This window comes from Salvelinus sp. IW2-2015, linkage group LG4q.2, assembly GCF_002910315.2.
Source record: "Salvelinus sp. IW2-2015 linkage group LG4q.2, ASM291031v2, whole genome shotgun sequence".
NCBI lineage: Eukaryota > Metazoa > Chordata > Actinopteri > Salmoniformes > Salmonidae > Salvelinus > Salvelinus sp. IW2-2015.
In genome coordinates this window covers 12770040-12792375 of record NC_036843.1, presented here as the reverse complement: position 1 = coordinate 12792375, position 22336 = coordinate 12770040, and the positions used below count along the sequence as shown (strand labels likewise).

At 43.6% G+C, this 22336-nt stretch overlaps 1 protein-coding gene across 4 annotated transcripts in view; it reads right to left on the bottom strand.

Moving 5' to 3' along the window:
* The window catches only part of prkcha (protein kinase C, eta, a), a 53733-nt gene that overhangs the window by 6632 nt on the left and 24765 nt on the right, over nucleotides 1-22336 (bottom strand). For all 4 annotated transcript variants that reach the window (XM_023986705.2, XM_023986706.2, XM_070443376.1 and 1 more), the window contains 3 exons: nucleotides 17210-17364; nucleotides 5799-5937; nucleotides 4996-5184 (listed from right to left, as the gene is read on the bottom strand). In XM_023986705.2, coding sequence (XP_023842473.1) covers nucleotides 4996-5184; nucleotides 5799-5937; nucleotides 17210-17364 — 483 coding nt within the window. The remainder of the gene's footprint in view (nucleotides 1-4995; nucleotides 5185-5798; nucleotides 5938-17209; nucleotides 17365-22336) is intronic.

Below are 22336 nucleotides of genomic sequence, written 5' to 3'. Positions count from 1 at the left end.
TAGAATTTCTAAGCAAACAGCTGGAGGCAGGGCTTTCTCCTATAGATCTCCATTTTTATGGAATGGTCTGCCTACCCATGTGAGAGACGCAGACTCGGTCTCAACCTTTAAGTCTTTATTGAAGACTCATCTCTTCAGTAGGTCCTATGATTGAGTGTAGTCTGGCCCAGGAGTGTGAAGGTGAACGGAAAGGCTCTGGAGCAACGAACCGCCCTTGCTGTCTCTGCCTGGCCGGTTCCCCTCTTTCCACTGGGATTCTGCCTCTAACCCTATTACAGGGGCTGAGTCACTGGCTTACTGGTGCTCTTCCATGCCGTCACTTGAGTGGGTTGAGTCACTGACGTGATCTTCCTGTCTGGGTTGGCGCCCCCCCTTGGGTTGTGCCGTGGCGGAGATCTTTGTGGGCTATACTCGGCCTTGTCTCAGTATGGTAAGTTAGTGGTTGAAGATATCCCTCTAGTGGTGTGGGGGCTGTGCCTTGGCAAAGTGGGTGGGGTTATATCCTTCCTGTTTGGCCCTGTCCGGGGGTATCATCGGATGGGGCCACAGTGTCTCCTGACCCCTCCTGTCTCAGCCTTCAGTATTTATGCTGCATTAGTTTATGTGTCGGGGGGCTAGGGTCAGTTTGTTATATCTGGAGTACTTGTCCTGTCTTATCCGGTGTCCTGTGTGAATTTAAGTATGCTCTCTCTTTCTTTCTCTCTCTCGGAGGACCTGAGCCCTAGGACCATTCCTCAGGACGACCTGACATGATGACTCCTTGCTGTCCCCAGTCCACCTGGCATTGTTGCTGCTTCAGTTTCAACTGTTCTGCCTGCGGCTATGGAACCCTGACCTGTTCACCGGACGTGCTACCTGTCCCAGACCTGCTGTTCTCAACTCTCTAGAGACCGCAGGAGCGGTAGAGATACTCTTAATGATCAGCTATGAAAAGCCAACTGACATTTACTCCTGYGGTGCTGCACCCTCGACAACTACTGTGATTATTATTATTTGACCATGCTGGTCATTTATGAACATTTGAACATCTTGGCCATGTTCTGTTATAATCTCCACCCGGCACAGCCAGAAGAGGACTGGCCACCCCTCATAGTCTGGTTCCTCTCTAGGTTTCTTCCTAGGTTTTGGCCTTTCTAGGGAGTTTTTCCTAGCCACCGTGCTTCTACACCTGCATTGCTTGCTGTTTGGGGTTTTAGGCTGGGTTTCTGTACAACACTTTGAGATATCAGCTGATGTACGAAGGGCTATATAAATACATTTGATTTGATTTGACTACCCCATGAAGCTGGTTGAGAGAATGCCAAGAGCATGCAAAGCTGCCATCAAGGCAAAGGGTGGCTACTTTGAAGAATCTAAAATACATTTTGATTTGTTTAACACTTTTTTTGTTACTACATGATTCCATATGTGGTATTTCATAGTTTTGATGTCTTCACTATTATTCTACAATGTCAAAAATAGTAAAAATAAAGAAAAACACTGGAATGAGCAGGTGTGTCCAAACTTTTGACTGGTACTGTATGTAAGAATGTTGTTCATCGACTACAGCTCAGTTTTCAACTCCATTAGTGCCCTCCAAGCTCATAACTAAGCTCAGGGCCCTGGGTCTGAACTCCTCCCCATGCAACTGGGTCCTGGTGGGTTGACCCCAAGTGCTGAAGGTAGGCAACAACACCTCTGCCACACTGATCCTCAACACCGGCCCCACAAGGGTGTGTGCTCAGCCCCCTCCGGTACTCCCTGTTCACCCATGACTGCTTGGCCACGCACGTCTCCAACTAAATCATAAAGTTTGCTCACAACCCAACAGTGGTAGGCTTGATTACCAACAACGATGAGACAGCCTACAGGGAGGAGATTAGAGCCCTGGCAGAGTGGTGCTTCAAGTTCCTTGGTGTGCACATCACTGACAACCTGAAAAACGGTCCATTCACACAGACAGGATGGTGAAGAAAATGCATCTGTGCCTCGTCAACCTCAGGAGGCTGAATAAATTTGGCTTGGCCCCTACGACCTTCACGAACTTCCACAGATGCACCATTGAGAGCATCCTGTCAGGCTGCATCACCGGCTGGTACGGCAATTCCACCGTCCGCAACCGTAGGGCTCTCCAGAGAGTGGTGCAGTCAGCCCAACGCATCACCGGTGGCACACTGCCTGCCCTTCAGGACATCTGTAGCACCTAATGTCACAGGAAAGCCAAGAAAATCATCAAGGACCTCAGCCACCCGAGCCACGGCCTGTTCACCCCGCTACCATCTAGAAGTCGGAGACAGTACAGGTGCATCAAAGATGGGACCGAGAGACTGAGAAACAGCTTATATCTTCAGGCCATCAAACTGTTAAACAGTCACCACTAGCTGGTCTCTGCCCAGTACCCTGCCCTGAACCTCAGAGACTGCTGCCCTATGTATATAGATTAACTGAACACTGGTCACTTCAATAATGTTTAGATACTGTTTCACCCACTTTATATGTATATACTGTAGTCTAGTCACGGCTCATCCTATATAAAACTTGATATATTTATTTTTCTGGATTATGTGTGTATTATTTTTTGCTATTACTGCACTGCCGAAGCTAGAAACACAAGCATTGCGTACACATCTACAAATCTGTGTACGCAACCAATACACTTTGCTTTGAGACCAGACCACAATTAAACTGAGATTTAATCTAAGCCACTCTTAAACACCCCAGAGCCATTGCATTTCTTCTTCCTGTTTTGTTTTTTATAACAAAACAGTTCACAAGGAGAGGAGAGGAGAAAGTAGAGCTGATGTAGAGAAAGGAAGACACAAGCAGAGACAAGAAGACAAGACGAGGCCAGGAGAGAAGAGTAGATGAGCAGAGGAAATTGGTCAGTCAGTGCATTTCTCTCTGTCCCATCATGAACTATGTAATTTCCTCCTCAACTGACCACAAAATGGAAATTGGGAAATTCTATTTGAGTCTATCATATTTTCCACTGGCTACACCGGGCCTGTGCCATCCACTCAGCCAGGCCTGAGAACTAAACTCTGCAGACAGACAACAAGCCTACTATATCAGATAAAGAGACATGCAAAGAAATAGGACACAGGCACATTTACCCCGCTCTTATGTTCCAGTCAAATATGAGATGGGATAATGTTCACCTCAGCATCTCAACTGTCAAACACCAAACAATGTGCGCTCTCTGTTTGAATAACCAGTCCCAGGGCTCAAACACACGGGACGTTGCTTGCAGGAAGTAGAACCCTGGTGAGCGAGCAGCTTTCAGTATAAATAGAGCAGCGAGTTAAATCCACTCAACTGTTGAAAGCCTCTGGATATGATGACACGAGCTAGCCTTTAAATAACATGATGTGTCGCTAGGAGCAAAATCAGTGGCTGAGGCCAAGGATCTGCTGCTTCCTAAAGCATGTTTGGATAACAACACTAGAGGAGGGGGGCGGAGGAGCAGAGGGGAGGAGGCAGCGTTATTTATAGTGGTGGGGTAGTGGACTGTGCCTTAATATAGTTATGTAAGACAGAGGGAGCACTGTGAGACTACAGTCATACACTAGGACCCAGATTATTTATTATCCACCCCGATCCGCTGACCAAAATCCGTCCCCAAAACCCTGCCCTGTATGTTCTCTCCAATCTGAGAGCTTATATTATTTTTCAACCCTGAGATCATTTGTGGCAACAGATGTCTGGGTGCCAGTTCTGTTTGCATGGAAGTGTTGCTACTGCTTCTCTCTACATGGTGATCTATAATGTTGATATTCTATTTTGCAAACCGCTGGTGGTAGGCTAATTGGACTTATAATTTTTTCCTCGCAAAGCTCTAAATACACAACTGTGCATAGATTGATTTTCTTGCCCTTTGGTTCAGAGACAAAATGTACTCTGACAGAGTGGGGCCCGAAATGATTGAAACCTTCCTGATGAACATGAGCAATAATGACTGTGTACAATAATTCAAATCTGAGCTATATTGTATGCAACAAAAAAAGGGGGGCTTTTTCTATTTATTCATACTAATACAATTGCTGAGAGTAATAGATTTTGTTTAACAAGTAATATTTTTTCTTTTCAAAAAGGTAGGGGTCAAAAGTATTGACACCCCTAAAGATTTGTAGAATTAAAGTAGTCTAAAGTTAAGTATTTGGTCCCATATTCCTAGCACACATTGACTACATCAAGCTTGTGATTCTATACTGAACAAAAATATAAACGCAACATGTAAAGTGTTGGTCTCATGTTTAATGAGCTGAAATAAAAGATCACAGAAATGTTCCATACGCACAAAAAGCTTATTTCTCAAATTTTGTTCACAAACTTGTTTACGTCCCTGTCAGTGAGCTTTTCTCTTTTGCCAAGACAATCCATCCACCTGACAGGTGTGGCATATCAAGAAGCTGATTAAACAGCATGATCATTACACAGGTGCACCTTGTGCTGGGGACAATAAAAGGCCACTCTAAAATGTGCAGTTTTGTCACACAACACAATGCCACATATGTCTGAAGTTGAGGGAGCGTGCAATTGGCATGCTGACTGTAGGAATATCCACCAGAGCTGTACCCAGAGAATTGAATGTTCATTTCTCTACCATAAGCCGCCTCCAACGTCAGGATCGTCTGAGACCAGCCACCCGGATAGCTGATGAAACTGAGGAGTATTTCTGTCTGTAATAAAGCCCTTGTGGGGAAAAACTAATTCTCATTGGCTGGGCTTGACTCCCTAACAGGTTTGTCCAGTCCCAAACTTGATGTAGTCGTTGCGTGCTAGGAATATGGGACCAAATCCTAAACTTTTGACTACTTTATTTATACAAATCTTTAGGTGTGTCAATCATTTCAGACTCCACTGTATATTCTCTCATGTAAACAATATAAAGGCCTCTGTAACATGAACAGCATTGAGTGTTATTGACATGATTAACTGTGGTCATTCAGGACAGATAGATGAGCTCCGCATTAAGGATGGACTCTTAATTTGTTTTTGTTTTTAGGATGGACTTACAGCTTTCAGGATATTGACTGCATCAGCACTCAGCCAGGATGCATAGATAATCTCCTCATTAAGGATGGACTCAAACAGGTCGTCCTCGTTCTCTGCCTCGAAGGGGGCATGGCCAGACAGCATCTCATAGAGCAGCACCCCGAGAGCCCACCAGTCCACAGACGGCCCATACAGCATCTCCTGAAGAATCTGGGTACCCAAAACACATGACATTTAACAACATTACACACCATAGTAGAGACCTAAAGTACATCACCTGGAGTTTTACTAAATGTAACACCGAACTCCAGAGCCAAGACAGTTCCTTGGGTTTAGCTGCTCTTCACTGGGATACACTAAGGACTGAGTGTTGGGGATGGCAATGAAGCCATTCATCAACATCAGACTAAATGCTTTAGGTACAACCACATGCACACTCCACATTCATAAACTCACTAATTCGTAACCAAGGACCCCTCTCTTGGTGCATTTTGTGGTGGAGACTTAAAGAGCGTTGGCAAACAGAGCCTGTGAGGCAGATGGGGCTCTCCTGACAGAACTGAAATGGTTTCAGGTGGCCAAACCAACACAGGTGTGTTACCTAGCTGCTAACCACCAGGGAGACTGGACTAGAGGACCAGTGTTAACAGTACTGGGTATTCAGAGTGGTAGGGTGACGTAGTGGGGCTGGCTCCTAAATAATGGGAACTCCAATGACCTTCGAAAGAACGATGGGAGACCGATACTTAATGATTCCCATTGGTGTAAAGAATGCAATCTTAGAGCAGAGGAAGGGGTATATGAGCGGAGGGGGGTAAACTGACCTCTGGGGCGATGTAGTCAGGAGTCCCACAGAAGGTGCCCGTGGCCACACCTTCAAACATGCCCTCCTTGCACATGCCAAAATCAGCCAGCTTACAGTGTCCATCCTTATCAAGGAGCACATTGTCCAGTTTAAGATCCCTGGAAAACATAACACCTCATTACAGACATCTCCAGACCTGTAGACTCCTAAACGCATACATCTGTACATCAATTTTTGGGGGAAACTATTCAACTATTACTTCAGTATTTCCAGTATGTTCCCCATTACCAGTGAGTCAGCAAATACTGCTATATTTAATTTTGTGACTGCTAAACTATCCTAGTCTAACCCCTTCGAGAGTTGTTGCTAAAATATGTCTGTGAGGTGAGAGATTATGGTGAGTTAGACCACATGAAGACAGTGACCAACCGTAGGACCAGGAGACACAGAGGAGAACTGAACAGAGAGCTACTGTTGGCCAGGACACTGACCAATGACTGACAGCAGAGAGGAGTGTCACAGTCATACGACAGAGCCTAATGGGGAAGGGGGATGAGAAGGGGAATGGCTGGGCTGCAGTGTCAATATTGACCTGTCCCCCAAAAAATGTGGAGAACTTCAAACACAGACATTAACAAAATGTGTTGGCATTGGGCTCTTGTATCTTTGAAGTTTGTCTAGAGTCTTTGAATTAGCACTGTAATGAGGAGAAGCAATATTTTTGAATCAGGAGAAGCAATAAGGTAGGAGCAGAGCAGAGTCATTAGTAATTTCCTTCATAATGAATCATCCCCCATGACAATAAATTGTCTGGTCTCCATCTCTATTGGAGGCCCCTCCTCCCCACTAAGGCCGTTGGAGCCTTGGCTATCTGACAGACAGATTAACCCAGCCAATAGCGCTAATCTGAGATCAGGTGACACAGCAGTGATGTGTCACCAAGGTGTTAGACGGGCATGGCTGAGTCTGCAGGTAAAGGTGAGGTAATGACTTCATGTGTAGGTCGTGTGTGTATATGTGTGAGAGGGACGGAGAGAGAAAGAAATAGAGTGAAGCCACACAGACACACGTTAATGGAAGTATAGTGTGGTTGGTTTAATCTGGTGTTTCCTGTCCTGACTGACTGTAAACGTGACTGACTCAGTTCCTCATGGTGCCTCTGGCTCACTGCAAAACAAACACAGGGCAAAAGAAGATTTGTAGAAATAAAGCAGTCTAAAGTTTAATATTTGGTCCCATACTCCTAGCACACATTTACTACATCAAGCTTGTGATTCTGTACTTAAAAATATAAATGCAACATGTAAAGTGTTGGTCCCATGTTTCATGAGCTGAAATAAAAGATCACAGAAATGTTCCATACGCACAAAAAGCTTATTTCTCTCATATTGTGCACAAATTTGTTTACATCCCTGTTAGTGAGAATGTCTCCTTTGCCAAGATAATCCATCCACCTGACAGGTGTGGCATATCAAATAAAATAACATTTTATTGGTCACATACACATGGATAGCAGATGTTATTGCGAGTGTAGCGAAATGCTTGTGCTTCTAGTTCCAACAGTGCAGCAATATCTACCATGTAATCTAACAATTTCACAACTACCTACAGAAATACACACAAATCTAAGTAAAAAAATGGGATAAGAATATATACATACATATATGAATAGCAATGACATAGGGAAGAATCAATAGATGCAACAGATGGTATGAAATACAGTTTATACATATGAGATGAGTAATGCAAGATATGTTATTAAAGTGACTAGTGATCCATTTATTAAAGTGGCCAATGATTTCAAGTCTGTATGTAGGCAGCAGCCTCTCTGTGTTAGTGATGGCTGTTTAACAGGCTGATGGCCTTGAGATAGAAATTGAAAAACAGCTTATTGGTCCCAGCTTTGATACACCTGTACTGACCTCGCCTTCTGGATGACAGCGGGGTGAACAGGCAGTGGCTCGGGTGGTTGATGTCCTTGATGATCTTTTTGGCCTTCCTGTGACTTCGGTTGCTGTAGGTGTCCTGGAGGGCAGGTAGTTTGCCCCCGGTGATGCGTTGTGCAGACCGCACCACCCTCTGGAGAGCCTTGGCGGTGCAGTTGCCGTACCAGGCAGTGATACAGCCCGACTGGATGCTCTCAATTGTGCATCAGTAAAAGTTTGTGAGGGTTTTAGGTGGCAAGACAAATTTCTTCGGCCTCCTGAGGTTGAAAAGGCGCTGTTGCGCCGCCTTCACCACACTATCTGTGTGAGTGGACCATTTCAGTTTGTTGGTGATATGTACACCGAGGAACTTAAAACTTTCTACCTTCTCCACTGCTGTCCCGTTGATGTGGATACGGGGGTACTCCCTCTGCTGTTTCCTGAAGTCCAAGTTCTCCTTTGTTTTGTTGACATTGAGTGAGAGGTTGTTTTCCTGAAACCACCCTCCGAGTGCCCTCACCTCCTCCCTGTAGGCTGTCTTGTCGTTGTTGGTAATCAAGCCTACTACTGTTGTGTCGTCTGCAAACTTGATGATTGAGTTGGAGGCGTGCATGGCCACACAGTCATGAGTGAACAAGGAGTACAGGTGGGGTCTGAGCACACACACTTTTGGGGCCCCAGTGTTGAGGATCAGCGAAGTGGAGATGTTGTTTCCTACCTTGACCACCTGGGGGCTGCCCGTCAGGAAGCTCAGGACCCAATTGCACAGGGCGGGGTTGACCCAGGGCCTCAAGCTTAATGATGAGCTTGGAGGGTACTATGATGTTGAATGCTGAGCTGTAGTCAATGAACAGCATTCTTACAAAGGTATTCCTCTTGTCCAGATGGGATAGGGCAGTGTGATGGCGATTGCATCGTCTGTGGACCTATTGGGGCGGTAGGCAAATTGAAGTGGGTCTAGGGTGACAGGTAAGGTGGAGGTGATATGATCCTTGACATGTCAATCAAAGCACTTCATTATGACAGAAGTGAGTGCTACGGGGCGATAGCAATTTAGTTCAGTTACCTTTGCCTTCTTAGGTACAGGAACAATGGTGGCCATCTTGAAGCATGTGGGGACAGCAGACTGGGATAGAGAGAGATTGAATATGTCCATAAACACACAAGCCAGCTGGTCTGCGCATGCTCTGAGGAAGCGGCTAGGGATGCCGTCTGGGCCGGCAGCCTTGCTAGGGTTAACACGTTCAAATGTCTTACTCACGTCGGCCACGGAGAAGGAGAGCCCACAGTCCTTGGTAGCGGGCCAGATCGGTGGCACTGTATTGCCCTCAAAGCAGGCAAAGAAGGTGTTTAGTTTGTCTGGAAGCAAGACGTCGGTGTCCGTGACGTGGCTGGTTTTACTTTTGTAGTCTGTGGTTGTCTGTAGACCCTGCCACATATGTGTCTGAGCCCTTGAATTGTGACTCCACTTCGTCTCTATACTGACATTTTGCTTGTTTGATTGCCTTGTGGAGGGAATAACTACACTGTTTGTATTCGGCCATATTCCTAGTCACCTGTCCATGTTTAATAGTCACAGTAGGTACAACATCTCCTGCACACTTCCTTATAAACTCACTCACCGAATCAGTGTATACGTCGATATTATTCTCTGAAGCTACCCGGAACATGTACCAGTCCGCGTGATCAAAACAAACTTGAAGCGTGGATTCTGATTGGTCAGACCAGCGTTGAATAGTCCTTAGCACGGGTACATCCTGTTTGAGTTTCTGCCTATAGGAAGTGAGGAGCAAAATGGAGCCGTGGTCAGATTTGCCGAAATGAGGGCGGGGGAGGGCCTTGTATGCATCGCGGAAGTTAGAATAGCAGCGATCCAGTGTTTTTCCAGCGCGAGCGCTACAATCAATATGCTGATGGAATTTAGGTAGTCTTGTTCTCAAATTTGCTTTGTTAAAAACCCAAACTACAATAAATGCAGCCTCAGGATACATGGTTTCTAGTTTGCATAATGTCCAGTGAAGTTCCTTGAGGGCCGTTGTGGTATCTGCTTGTGGGGGGTTATACACGGCTGTGACAACAACCGAGGAGAATATATATATTTTTTAAATACTGCAAAGTTTCCTAAGGACTAGAAGTGAGGCAGCCCTCTCTGTCGGCACCATTACTCTAAGAAGCCAATTAAACAGCATGATCATTACACAGGTGCACCTTTGTAAAATGTGCAATTGGCATGTTGACTGCAGGATTAGCCACCAGTGCGGTTGCCAGATAAATTAAATGTTAATTTATCTACCATAAACCACCTCCAAAGTCATTTTTGAGAATTTGGCAGTATATCCAACGGGCCTCACAACCGTAGACCACGTGTATGGCGTAGTGTGGGTGAGCGGTTTGCTGATGTCAACGTTGTGAACATAGTGCCGGGGTTATGGTATGGGTAGGTATAAGCTACAGACAATGAACACAATTGCATTTAAATCGAGGGCAATTTTAATGCACAAAAATATCATAACGAGATCCTGAGGCCCATTTGTTTAAGGTATCTGTGACCAACAGTCATGTGAAATACATAGATTAGGTTCTAATGAATTTGTTTCAATTGACTGAGTTCCTCATATGAACTGTAACTCAGTAAAAATCATTGAAATTGTTGCATGTTGCATTTATATTTTTGTTCAGAATAAAAGCACAACCCAATAACAATAGAAAAACAATATGTCTGATTTTTGTTTTAGTTGTGATCTAAATGTGATATTACTGCGCTGTCAACCATTTAAAAGCATAACAAAGTTCAAATGGGAATACAAATACAGATATTTGTATTTATACAACAACTTAACGTGTTTTGAGCTTCATCTAATAGAACAACCAAATGTCCTGGGTTGCAGTTGAGATTACATTAAAAGGACATAGTGCAAGTGATCAATGCTGTTCAAGATTCTGCACAGGTTATTAAAGCAACTGAAGATCTCCACAGACCTGCGACCTTTGAACACCTATCTTGAACATGCACGCTTGATTACATAAGAGATTTAGAGTTACAGTAGGCTAACCTCAAAATGTGGCCATAGATGTGTTACTCATTTTAAGGTTGAATAAATACTGTTACATATGAAATATTATTGAATTGTGTTTGGTTGACCACGCAACCAAATATCAACATTTAAAGTATATCTAATGCTTGGGTAGTTTCATCTGAGCCACTGGCTTAATCTTAATCTTTACATTTTTGTTGTTGAAGTTAGAGACGTGAATCCAACACATAATTTGTTAACAAGTTAATAGGGTATTTACTGTATTGCAAAAGTGATATTAAATTGTGTTTGGTTGTCAAATTCCAGTTGGTCTACAAATTAATAAAATGTAATATCCCACTGGGCACAAATTGGTTGAATCAACATTGTTTCAATGTAATTTTCAACATATTGAATGTGAAATTGTTGTTTTAAGGGTGAAATTTGAACCACAGGATTATGTCATCATAGTAACCAATTTTCAACATAGATAAACCTTATATAAACGAAATATATTCACTGTTGCTATCAGCCATTCCAGGGCGAAATTTTAACAAAGCAAATGAAATGTAAGCATACTTTATAAGCATACAGTATTTCAATTATACTTTTTAGGCCTATATAGCATTTGCAAAGTCATCAACGGCTTTTGTTTCAATTCAACCTAGGGTTTAAATAAAAAAAATAGACAATACTGTTGAAGTCGGAAGTTTACATACATTCGTGGCCAAAAGTTGAGAATGACACAAATATACATTTACACAAAGTTTGCTGCTTCAGTGTCTTTAGATATATTTGTCAGATGTTACTGAAGTATAATTACAAGCATTTCATAAGTGTCAAAGGCTTTTATTGACCCTTCTTTTTCAAGACCTCTGCAATCTGCCCTGGCATGCTGTCAATTAACTTCTGGGCCACTTCCTGACTGATGGCAGCCCATTCTTGCATAATCAATGCTTGGAGTTTGTCAGAATTTGTGGGGTGTTGTTTGTCCACCCGCCTCCTGAGGATTGACCACAAGTTCTCAATGGGATTAAGGTCTGGGGAGTTTCCTGGCCATGGACCCATAATATCGATGTTTTGTTCCCCGAGCCACTTAGTTATCACTTTTGCCTTATGGCAAGGTGCTCCATCATGCTGGAAAATGCAATTAGTTCGTCTACCAAATGTTCCGTGGATGGATTGAGCGCGCAAAGTTGCTCTCGAGAGGATCTGTTGGTACCTTCTTAATTCATGGCGTGTGTTCTTTGGCAAAATTGTGAGTGAGCCCACTTCCTTTGGCTGAGAATCAACCCCCCAAATGAATGGTCTGAAGGATGCTTTTACTGTTGGCATGACACAGGACTCGATGGTAGCGCTCACTTGTCTTCTCCGGACAAGATATTCGGATGCCCCCAAACCATCGGAAAAGGGGATTATCAAGAAAAATGACTTTACCCCAGTCCTCAGCAGTCCTATCCCTGTACCTTTTGCAGAATATCACTCTCTGTCCCTGAGTGTTTTTCCTGGAGAGAAGTGGCTTCTTTTGCTGCCTTTCTTTGACACCAGGCCATTCTCCAAAAAGTCTTTCACCTCACTGTGCGTGCAAGATGCACCACGCCTGCCTGCGCCATTCACTGAGCAAGCTCTGTACTGTGTGTGCCCCGATCGCCGCAGCTGAATCAAATGCAGGAGACGGTCCTGGCGCTTGCTGGACTTTCTTGGGCGCCCTGACGCTTCTTCACAACAATTGAACCAGACTCTCCTTTAAGTTCTCTGATGATCCGATAAATGGTTGTATTAGGTGCAATCTTACTGGCAGCAATATCCTTGCTGTGAAGCCCTTTTTGTGCAAAGCAATGATGACGGCACGTCAACCATAGTTGACAGAGGAAGACCAATGATTTTTCAAGGACCACCTTCCTTCATTTGCTAAGCTTCCAGTCTATTATTTCCGCCAACAGCCTCAATTCAGCATGACAGAGTGATCACTTCAGCCAACACTCACACCTCGCTCCTCTAACGAGAGAATCACTGACATTGATCGCTCACTGGGGTGCCATTTTGGTGGGCAGGGTCTGATGAATGTGGGTTGGAAACTGTGTTTTCGCGCGCATTCCAAGTTCATTTGCATGGCAAATAGGGACTTTGCAATTAATTGCAATTCATCTGATCACTCTTCATAACATTCTGGAGTATATGCAAATTGCCATCAAACAAACGGAGGCTGCAGACTTTGTGAAAATTAATATTTGTGTCATTCTCAACTTTTGGCCACGAGTGTAGACCTTTAACAATTCCTGACATTTAATCCTCGTAACAATTCCCTGTCTTAGGTCAATTAGGATCACCACTTTATTTGAAGAATGTGAAATGTCAGAATAATAGTAGATTATTAGGATTTATTTCACCTTTTATTTCTTTCATCACATTCCCAGTGGGACAGAAGTTTACATACACTCAATTAGTATTTGGTAGCATTGCCTTTAAATTGTATAACGTTTCGAGTAGCCTTCCACAAGCTTCCCACAATAAGTTGGGTGAATTTTGGCCCATTCCTCCTGACAGAGCTGGTGTAACTGAGTCAGGTTTTGTAGGCCTCCTTGCTCGCACACGCTTTTTCAGTTCTGCACACAAATTTTCTATAGGATTGAGGTCAGGGCTTTGTGATGGTCACTCCAATACCTTGACTTTGATGTCCTTAAGCCATTTTGCCACAACTTTGGAAGTATGCTTGGGGTCATTGTCAATTTGGATGACCCATTTGCGACCAAGCTTTAACTTCCTGACTGATGTCTTGAGATGTTGCTTCAATATATCCACATAATTTTCCTTCTCATGATGTTATCTATTTTGTGAAGTGCACCAGTCCCTCCTGCAGCAAAGCACCCCCACAACATGATGCTGCCACCCCCGTGCTTCACGGTTGGGATGGTGTTCTTCGGCATGCAAGCCTCCCCCTTTTTCCTCCTAACATAATGATGATAATTATGGCCAAACAGTTCTATATTTGTTTCATCAGACCAGAGGACATTTCTCCTAAAAGTATGATATTTGTCCCCATGTGCAGTTGCAAACCGTAGTCTGGCTTTTTTATGGAGGTTTTGGAGCAGTGGCTTCTTCTTTGTCGAGTGGCCTTTCAGGTTATGTCAATATAGGACTTGGTTAACTGTGGATATAGGTACTTTTGTACCTGTTTCCTCCAGCATCTTCACAATGTCCTTTGCTGTTGTTCTGGGATTGATTCGCACTTTTCACGCCAAAGTACGTTCATCTCTAGGAGACAGAACACGTCTCCTTCCTGAGCAGTTTGACGGCTGCATGGTCCCATGGTGTTTATACTTCCGTACTGTTGTTTGTACAGATGAACATGGTACCTTCAGGCGTTTGGAAATTGCTCCCAATGATGAACCAGACTTGTGGAGGTCTACAATGTTTTTCCTGAGGTCTTGGCTGATTTCTTTAGATTTTCTTCCCATGATGTCAAGCAAAGAGGCACTGCGTTTGAAGGTAGGCCTTGAAATACATCCACAAGTACACCTCCAATTTAATCAAATGATGTCAATTAGCCTATCAGAAGCTTCTAAAGACATGACATAATTTTCTGGAATTTTCCAAGCTGTTTAAAGGCACAGTCAACTTAGTGTATGTAAACTTCTGACCTACTGGAATTGTGATACAGTGAATTATAAGTGAAATAATCTGTCTGTAAACAATTGCTGGAAAAATTACTTGTGTCATGCACAAAGTAGATTTCCTAACCGACTTGCCAAAACTATAGTTTTTTTTGAAAAACTAATTTTAATGACTCCAACCTAAGTGTATGTAAACTTCCGACTTCAACTGTACATATAGACCTAGGGTTTCAAGCTTTGGTATATTTGAAATGTAATCTTCGAGTTAATAATTGATGTGTTGGATTCACGTCTCCATCTCAAACAAAAATCTAAGTTAAAGAATAGGACTAAATCAAATCAATCTTTAAATACACTTTAAATAAAGTGTGATTTAGTCATATTCTTTAACTTTGATTCTTGGTTGAGATGGAGACGTGAATCCAACATATCAATTATTAATTTGTAGACAAACTGGAATTAAAGCCAGGCCAAGTCAATGGTACTGATGAAACTATCCCCTTCAAAATGTTGATATTTGGTTGCGTTGACAACCAAAAAATTCTAGATCCAGTTTGTCTACAAATTAATAATTGATATGTTGGATTTACGTCGCCATCTCAAACAAGTTAATGAACAGAACTAAATCAATTCAAATTTTAAATTCAGTTTAAATAAAAGTATGACTTGATTTAGTCCTAATTAATAACTTTAAGATTACATTTGAAATCAACCAAAGCTTGAAACCCTAGGCCTATATGTATTGTCTATTTTTTGTTGAACCCTGGGTTGAATGGAAACAATAGCTGGTGATGACTTTGCAAATACTATATAGGCCTACATATTGATGATATGACTTATGGTTACATTTCAATTTGCTCTGTTAAACCTCCGTTTTGGAATGACTTTGATAGCAGTGAATATATTTAGTTATTAAGAGCTCTCAATAATAATTCTAACAATAGCACATTGGTAGTAGTCAGTGATAAATATAAAAGCTAAGCTGGGCCTGGTTAAAACCCTGGATGGGAGACCAAATGAATAGCTGTAGATCAACTCTCCAGTAGGTGATGGGATATAGTGGATATAAAGTTGAAGATCTGATGTTTCAAATTCAACATATTTCATTCCAGGTTTGTTTATGTTGGAAATTGGTTACAATGATGACATAATCCTGTGGTTGAAATTTAACCCTCAAAACAGTTGATTACTTTTTCAAATCCAATGTATTTTCCACATAGATTCCATGTCACAATACATTGACAAATGAGGTTGAAACAACGTTGATTCAAACAGTTTGTGACCAGTGGGTAGTGGGGTTTTCAGGCTCGAGTCCAATGACACCGTTTTACTATGAGAATTACCCTCCACTTAATCACAAACCCTGCCTGCTTCCTGTCCTCTGGTTTATCTCAGTTTTTGTTTTGCTCTCTACTCCAACCTCAGTCTCTACCTCATCCACCTAATTCCTCTTCATCACTTCCTGTGAGAGGCACGGCTGGGCAGTGAATCTAGTGTAGATATTAGAGACATTAGACCTTTGTCTATGAGATGTAGGTCATAGTCACAGTGTGTTCATGACCTTGGGGTCAAACTGCCTTGCTGGAAACATCTCAGTGCATTCTGAACGTCTGCCGCATGCTGACTTGATCTGCTGTGAATCACATCTCCAACTGGTGATTGGGAAACAGCTGCAGCCATAGAGACAGGAACCAAGTGCTTCCCTATAATACAGGGAGCGGGAAGTACTAGTAGAGGGAGTAGTTGGTGACTTACTGACTTACTAACCCAAACCATTTACATATTAGTGGTTAGTTCATTTCTGTGTGGTTCTGGACTTCAAATATGTAAGTGACTAACAGCACAGTAAGCAAACCTGAAGAGATTAAGGACTAGTCAAGGAGGGGACCGTGTGGTCTGTAACATTTTGACATTGGGTACTATTAGCTCTGGTCTTTGATTTAAGATAATATTAATGGTCTAAAATCGAGGTTAAAGCACTTTTGCAAAATATTTTTGTTGCTCCATTTTATTGCCCCTGATAGGCTGATAATGAGCCCTTTACCTCGAGGTGAAAGAGCCGAGGAAGAGATACAGTAGTTAAGACAAGAAGGTGATTAGGTTACATAATACACTTGAGCTACATCTGGGACCATATGTTGAGAAGTCAGCACAAGGTCTTTAGTACTGTTATAGAGCAAGACCTGGTGTACTAGGGTTAGGGTATTTCCAGGAAAAGACCTGGTGTACTAGGGTTAGGGTATTTCCAGGAAAAGACCTGGTGTACTAGGGTTAGGGTATTTCCAGGAAAAGACCTGGTGTACTAGGGTTAGGGTATTTCCAGGAAAAGACCTGGTGTACTAGGGTTAGGGTATTTCCAGGAAAAGACCTGGTGTACTAGGGTTAGGGTATTTCCAGGAAAAGACCTGGTGTACTAGGGTTAGGGTATTTCCAGGAAAAGACCTGGTGTACTAGGGTTAGGGTATTTCCAGGAAAAGACCTGGTGTACTAGGGTTAGGGTATTTCCAGGAAAAGACCTGGTGTACTAGGGTTAGGGTATTTCCAGGAAAAGACGTTAGCTCGTCACATCAATCTAGCAGTCATACAATGTGGCGCTGACATGGAGGGCTATCTAAATATAAACTCGACATTTAGCGTAGCCGCTCACATGCTTCTGCCACCTTTATCAACATGAGGTTTGGCAGAGAGACCGTTGTGTTGGCCATCACGGTAAGTGGACAACAACCCTGTAAAAAGACTATTAAAAGACCACACACACACTAATCTAGATGGATAAGAACCAGTCACCTGCCACTTTGGCATCACTTCAATGAAAAGGTTAGCTGTCTCTATATAAGAGCATGTGATTGTGTGTGTGTGTGTGTGTGTGTATTGGACCTGTAGATGATGCCCTTGCTGTGCAGGAACATGAGTGCAGAGGTGATCTCGGCAGTGTAGAAGCAAGCCCGGCCCTCCTCAAACTTCCTGGACTTCTGGATGTGGAACATGAGGTCGCCCCCGTTGACAAACTCCATCACAAAGAACAGGCGGTCCTGCAACACAGGGACAATGGTTCCTTTCGTACATACACAACAACGAATCCCAACTTTCTCCACAACAGCTCTACATGTTTGAGGACATACCAAGTTCCTTATGTCAAGGAGGAAGTGACGTCAAACTCTTGTCTATTACTCTACTATACAAAATGGCGCCGACAGAGATGGTCGCCTCGCTTCGAGTCCTTAGGAAACTATGCAGTATTTAGTATTTTAATGTATTATTTCTTACATTGTTATCCCAGGAAAACTTAAGTTTATTACATACAGCCGGGAAGAACTATTGGATATAAGAGCGACATCAACTTACTTACGACCAGGAATAGGATATACCCGAAGCGGGTCCTCTGTTTGGACCAGCACCCAGGACAATGGATCTAATCCCAGAAGCCGAACCAAAACAACGGCGCCTCAGAAGAGATAGATGCAGCGGCCTCTTGGTCAGGCGTGCACATCCCCCCCAGCTCCAGAGTATACTACTCACCAATGTCCAGTCTCTTGACAACAAGGTAGACGAAATTCGAGCAAGGGTTGCCTTCCAGAGAGACATCAGAGATTGTAACATTCTCTGTTTCACGGAAACATGGCTCTCTCGGGATATGTTGTCGGAATCGGTTCAGCCACCGGGCTTCTCCATGCATCGCACCGACAGAGACAAACTGGGATATGTTTCGGTCAGCCTCAGAGAACAACACCGATCTATACGCTGACTCGGTGAGTGAGTATATAAGGAAGTGCATTGGCGATGTTGTACCCACTGTGACTATTAAAACCTACCCTAACCAGAAACCATGGATGGATGGCGGCATTCGCGGCAAACTGAAAGCGCGAACCATTGCATTTAACCATGGAAAGAGGTCTGGGAACATCGCTGAATATAAACAGTGTAGTCCCTCCGCAAGGCAATAAAACAAGCGAAATGCCGGTAGAGGGACAAAGTGGAGTCGCAATTCAACGGCTCAGACACGAGACGTATGTGGCAGGGTCTACAGGAAATCACAGACTACAAAAAGAAAACCAGCCACGTCCCAGACACCAACGTCACGCTTCCAGACTAAACCCCTTCTTTGCCCGCATTGAGGATAATACAGTGCCACTGTTGCAGACCGATAACAAGGACTGAACCCCCCCTCTCCTTCTCCGTGGCCGACGTGAGCAAAACATTTAAACGTGTTAACCCTCGCAAGGCTGCTGGCCCAGACGGCATCCCTAGCCGTGTCCTCAGAGCATGCGCAGACCAGCAGGCTGGTGTGTTTACGTACATATTCAGTCGCTCTCTATCCCAGTCTGCTGTCCCCACATGCTTCAAGATGGCCACCCTTTGTTCCTGTACCCAAGAAGGCAAAGACAACTGAACTAAATTACTATCGCCCCGTAGCACTCACTTCTGTCATCATGAAGTGCTTTGATTGACATCACTTCCACCTTACCGGCCATCCTAGACCCACTTCAGTTTGCATACCGCCCCAACAGGTCCACAGACGATACGATCGCCATCACACTGCCCTATCCCATCTGGACAAGAGGAATACCCAAGTAAGAATGCTGTCCATTGACTACAGCTCAGCATTCAACCCCATAGAACCCTCGAAGCTCATCATCAAGCAGGAGGCCCTGGGGCTCAATCCCGCCCTGTGAAATTGGGTCCTGGACTTTGACGGGCCGACCCCAGGTGGTGAAGGTAGGAAACAACATCTCCACTTTGCTGATCCTCAACACTGGGGCCCCACAAGGGTGCATGCTCAGCCCCCTCCCTTACTCCCTGTTCACCCACGACTGCGTGGCCATTCACGCCTTCAACTCAATCATCAAGTTTGCAGACAACAGTAGTGTGCTTGATTACCAACAACGACGAGACAACCTACAGGGAGGAGGTGAGGGCACTCGGAGGTTGGTTTCAGGAAAACAACCTCTCACTCAACAAAACAAAGGAGATGATCGTGGACTTCAGGAAACAGCAGAAGGAGCACCCCCCTATCCACATCGAAGGGACAGCAGTGGAGAAGGTGGAAAGTTTTAAGTTCCTCGTTGTACACATCACAGACAAACTGAAATGGTCCACCCACACAGATAATGTGGGTGGACCTCAGGAGGCTGAAGAAATTTGTCTTGTGCATCTGTAAAGGTTTGTCAGGGTTTTGGGTGACAATCGAGAGCATCCTGTCGGGCTGTATCACAGCCTGGTACGGCAACTGCACTGCCTTCAACCGCAAGGCTCTCCAGAGGGTGGAGACAAACTTTTACTGATGCACAATTGAGAGCATCCTGTCGTGCTGTATCACTGCCTGGTACGGCAACTGCACCGCCCAGGCTCTCCAGAGGGCGGTGCGGTCTGCACAACGCATCACCGGGGGCAAACTACCTGCCCTCCATGACCACCTACAGCACCCGATGTCACAGGAAGGCCAAAAAGATCATCAAGGACAATAACCACCCGGGCCGCTGCCTGTTTACACCGCTACCATCCAGAAGTCGAGGTCAGTACAGGTGCGTCAAAGTTGGGACTGAGCGACTGAACAACAGCTTCTATCTCAAGAGCATCAGACTGCTATACAGTAATCTAACTCAGAGAGGCTGCTGCCTACATTGAGACCCAATCACTGGCAACTTTAATAAATGGATCATTAGTCACTTTAAACAATGCCACTTTAATGATGTTTACATATCTTACATTACTCATATCATATGTATATACTGTATTTTATACCATCTATTGCACCTTGCCTATGCCGCTCGGCCATCGCTCATCCATAAATGTATATGTACATATTCTCATTCACCCCTTTAGATTTGTGTGTATTAGGTAGTTGTTGGGTAATTGTTAGATTACTTGTTAGATAGCACAAGCATTTCGCTACACTCACATTAACATCTGCTAACCATGTGTATGTGACCAATAACATTTAATTTCACGAGCCCATATAGCAGATGCATGTGGCTGTCACTGCAGAGCCACTACTCCCTGATACCAATGGGAAAATACAAATCAAATAACATTTTATTAGTAACATGCGCCGAATACATCTTACAGTGAAATGATTACTTAAGAGCCCCTAACCGCCAATGCAGTTTAAAAATAAAATGCTAATTAATTACTTAAAAATCATACAATGTGATTTTCTGGATTTTTGTTTTAGATTCCGTCTCTCACAGTTGAAGTGTACCTATGATAAAAAATTACAGACCTCTACATGCTTTGTAAGTAGGAAAACCTGCAAAAAAATCGGCAGTGTATCAAATACTTGTTCTCCCCACTGTATATGACACTGTTATAGATCCGTCTCCCCTTACAGCCCTTTTTGGAGTACTGCCCATAGGTACCCCCCCGTCAAGAATCCAGTCGGACACTGTTGCTTATACAACTCTTAGCTAGACGGCTAATACTACAGAACTGGAAGATGGCAGCTCCCCAATCTTATAAATATTGGGTGAGAGATGTGTTGTGCTCTCTGAAACTAGATTTTTTTTTATTCAATTCACATGGGAACCCCAAACTGTTTAATGAGGCTTGGGCTCCATTCCGGTCTTACTTTAAACAGTCCATCCTCTGATGGCATTCCTATTAAAACCAAAATAAGTCTGTATTTGACCCCCCTGTGGTTGGATGACCAGGGGTTGGATGAGCATTTCTTTGTGTTTTTTCTGGGGCGGGGGGGCATATTGAGGTTGATGTGCTTATTGATCGTGACCTGCGGATGCCTTGTTCATCTTTCCCGGGCAGAGACTAAAATGTGAGCTTGTTTTTCCCAGTTATTTTTATTTTAAAATTTTGTTCACGCCTACATAAAATTATTATTATTCATTTTTTATTTTAAAGCATTGTAAACTTTTTATTTTTGGTCCAGTGGATGGTCGGTCTGTGGCCATGACTGTCTGTGAGTGGTTGCATTTCTCCACCCCTATCCCTTGACTGTTTACAGGAACAATGGTGAGATGTTTGCTCTGTCCCTGTACTATAGATTGCCCTTTAACCTTTGTAGCCTTCTGCCTGGTGTGTTTAACTTGTCTAAAATATGGTATCTTTAAAGCAATTAAAAAATATATATATTATTTGTATTTTTTCTAGTTGAGTATATTATTTATATTGCTTTGTGTTGTCTTGTATGTGTGTGTAAAACTTAATAAACAGAGTTTTCAAAAAAATAAATAATAATAAATAAAATAAAATGTCATTGAAGACACTTGCCAGTTGGTCAGCGCATGCTCGCAGTACACGTCCTGGTAATCTGTCTGGCCCTGCGGCCTTGTGAATGTTGACCTGTTTAAAGGTCTTACTCATATCGGCTGCGGAGAGCGTGATCACACAGTCTTCCGGAACAGCTGGTGCTCTCATGCATGTTTCAGTGTTATTTGCGACGAAGCGAGCATAGAAGTAGTTTAGCTCGTCTGGTCGGCTCGTGTCACTGGGCAGCTCTCGGCTGTGCTTCCCTTTGTAGTCCGTAATGGTTTGCAAGCCCTGTCACATCCGACGAGCGTCAGAGCCGGTGTAGTATGATTTGATCTTTGTCCTTTATTGATGCTTTGCCTGTTTGATGGTTCTTCGGAAGGCATAGCGGGATTTCTTATAAGCTTCCGGTTTAGAGTCCCGCTCCTTGAAAGCGGCAGCTCTAGCCTTTAGCTCAGTGCGGATGTTGCCTGTAATCCATGGCTTCTGGTTGGGGTATGTACGTACGGTCACTGTGGGGACGACGTCATCAATGCACTTATTGATGAAGCCAGTGACTGGTGCACTCCTCAATGTTTTTTGCTTTTGCTTAGCATCTGCTTCATCTGACCACTTTTTTATTGATCTAGTCAGTGCAGCTTCCTGCTTAAATTTTTTCTTGTAAGCAGGAATGAGAAGAATAGAATTATGGTCAGATTTGCCAAATGGAGGGCAAGGGAGAGCTTTGTATGCTTCTGTGTGTAGAGTAAAGGTGGTCCAGTTTTTTTCCCCCTCTGGTTGCACATTTAACATGCTGATAGAAAT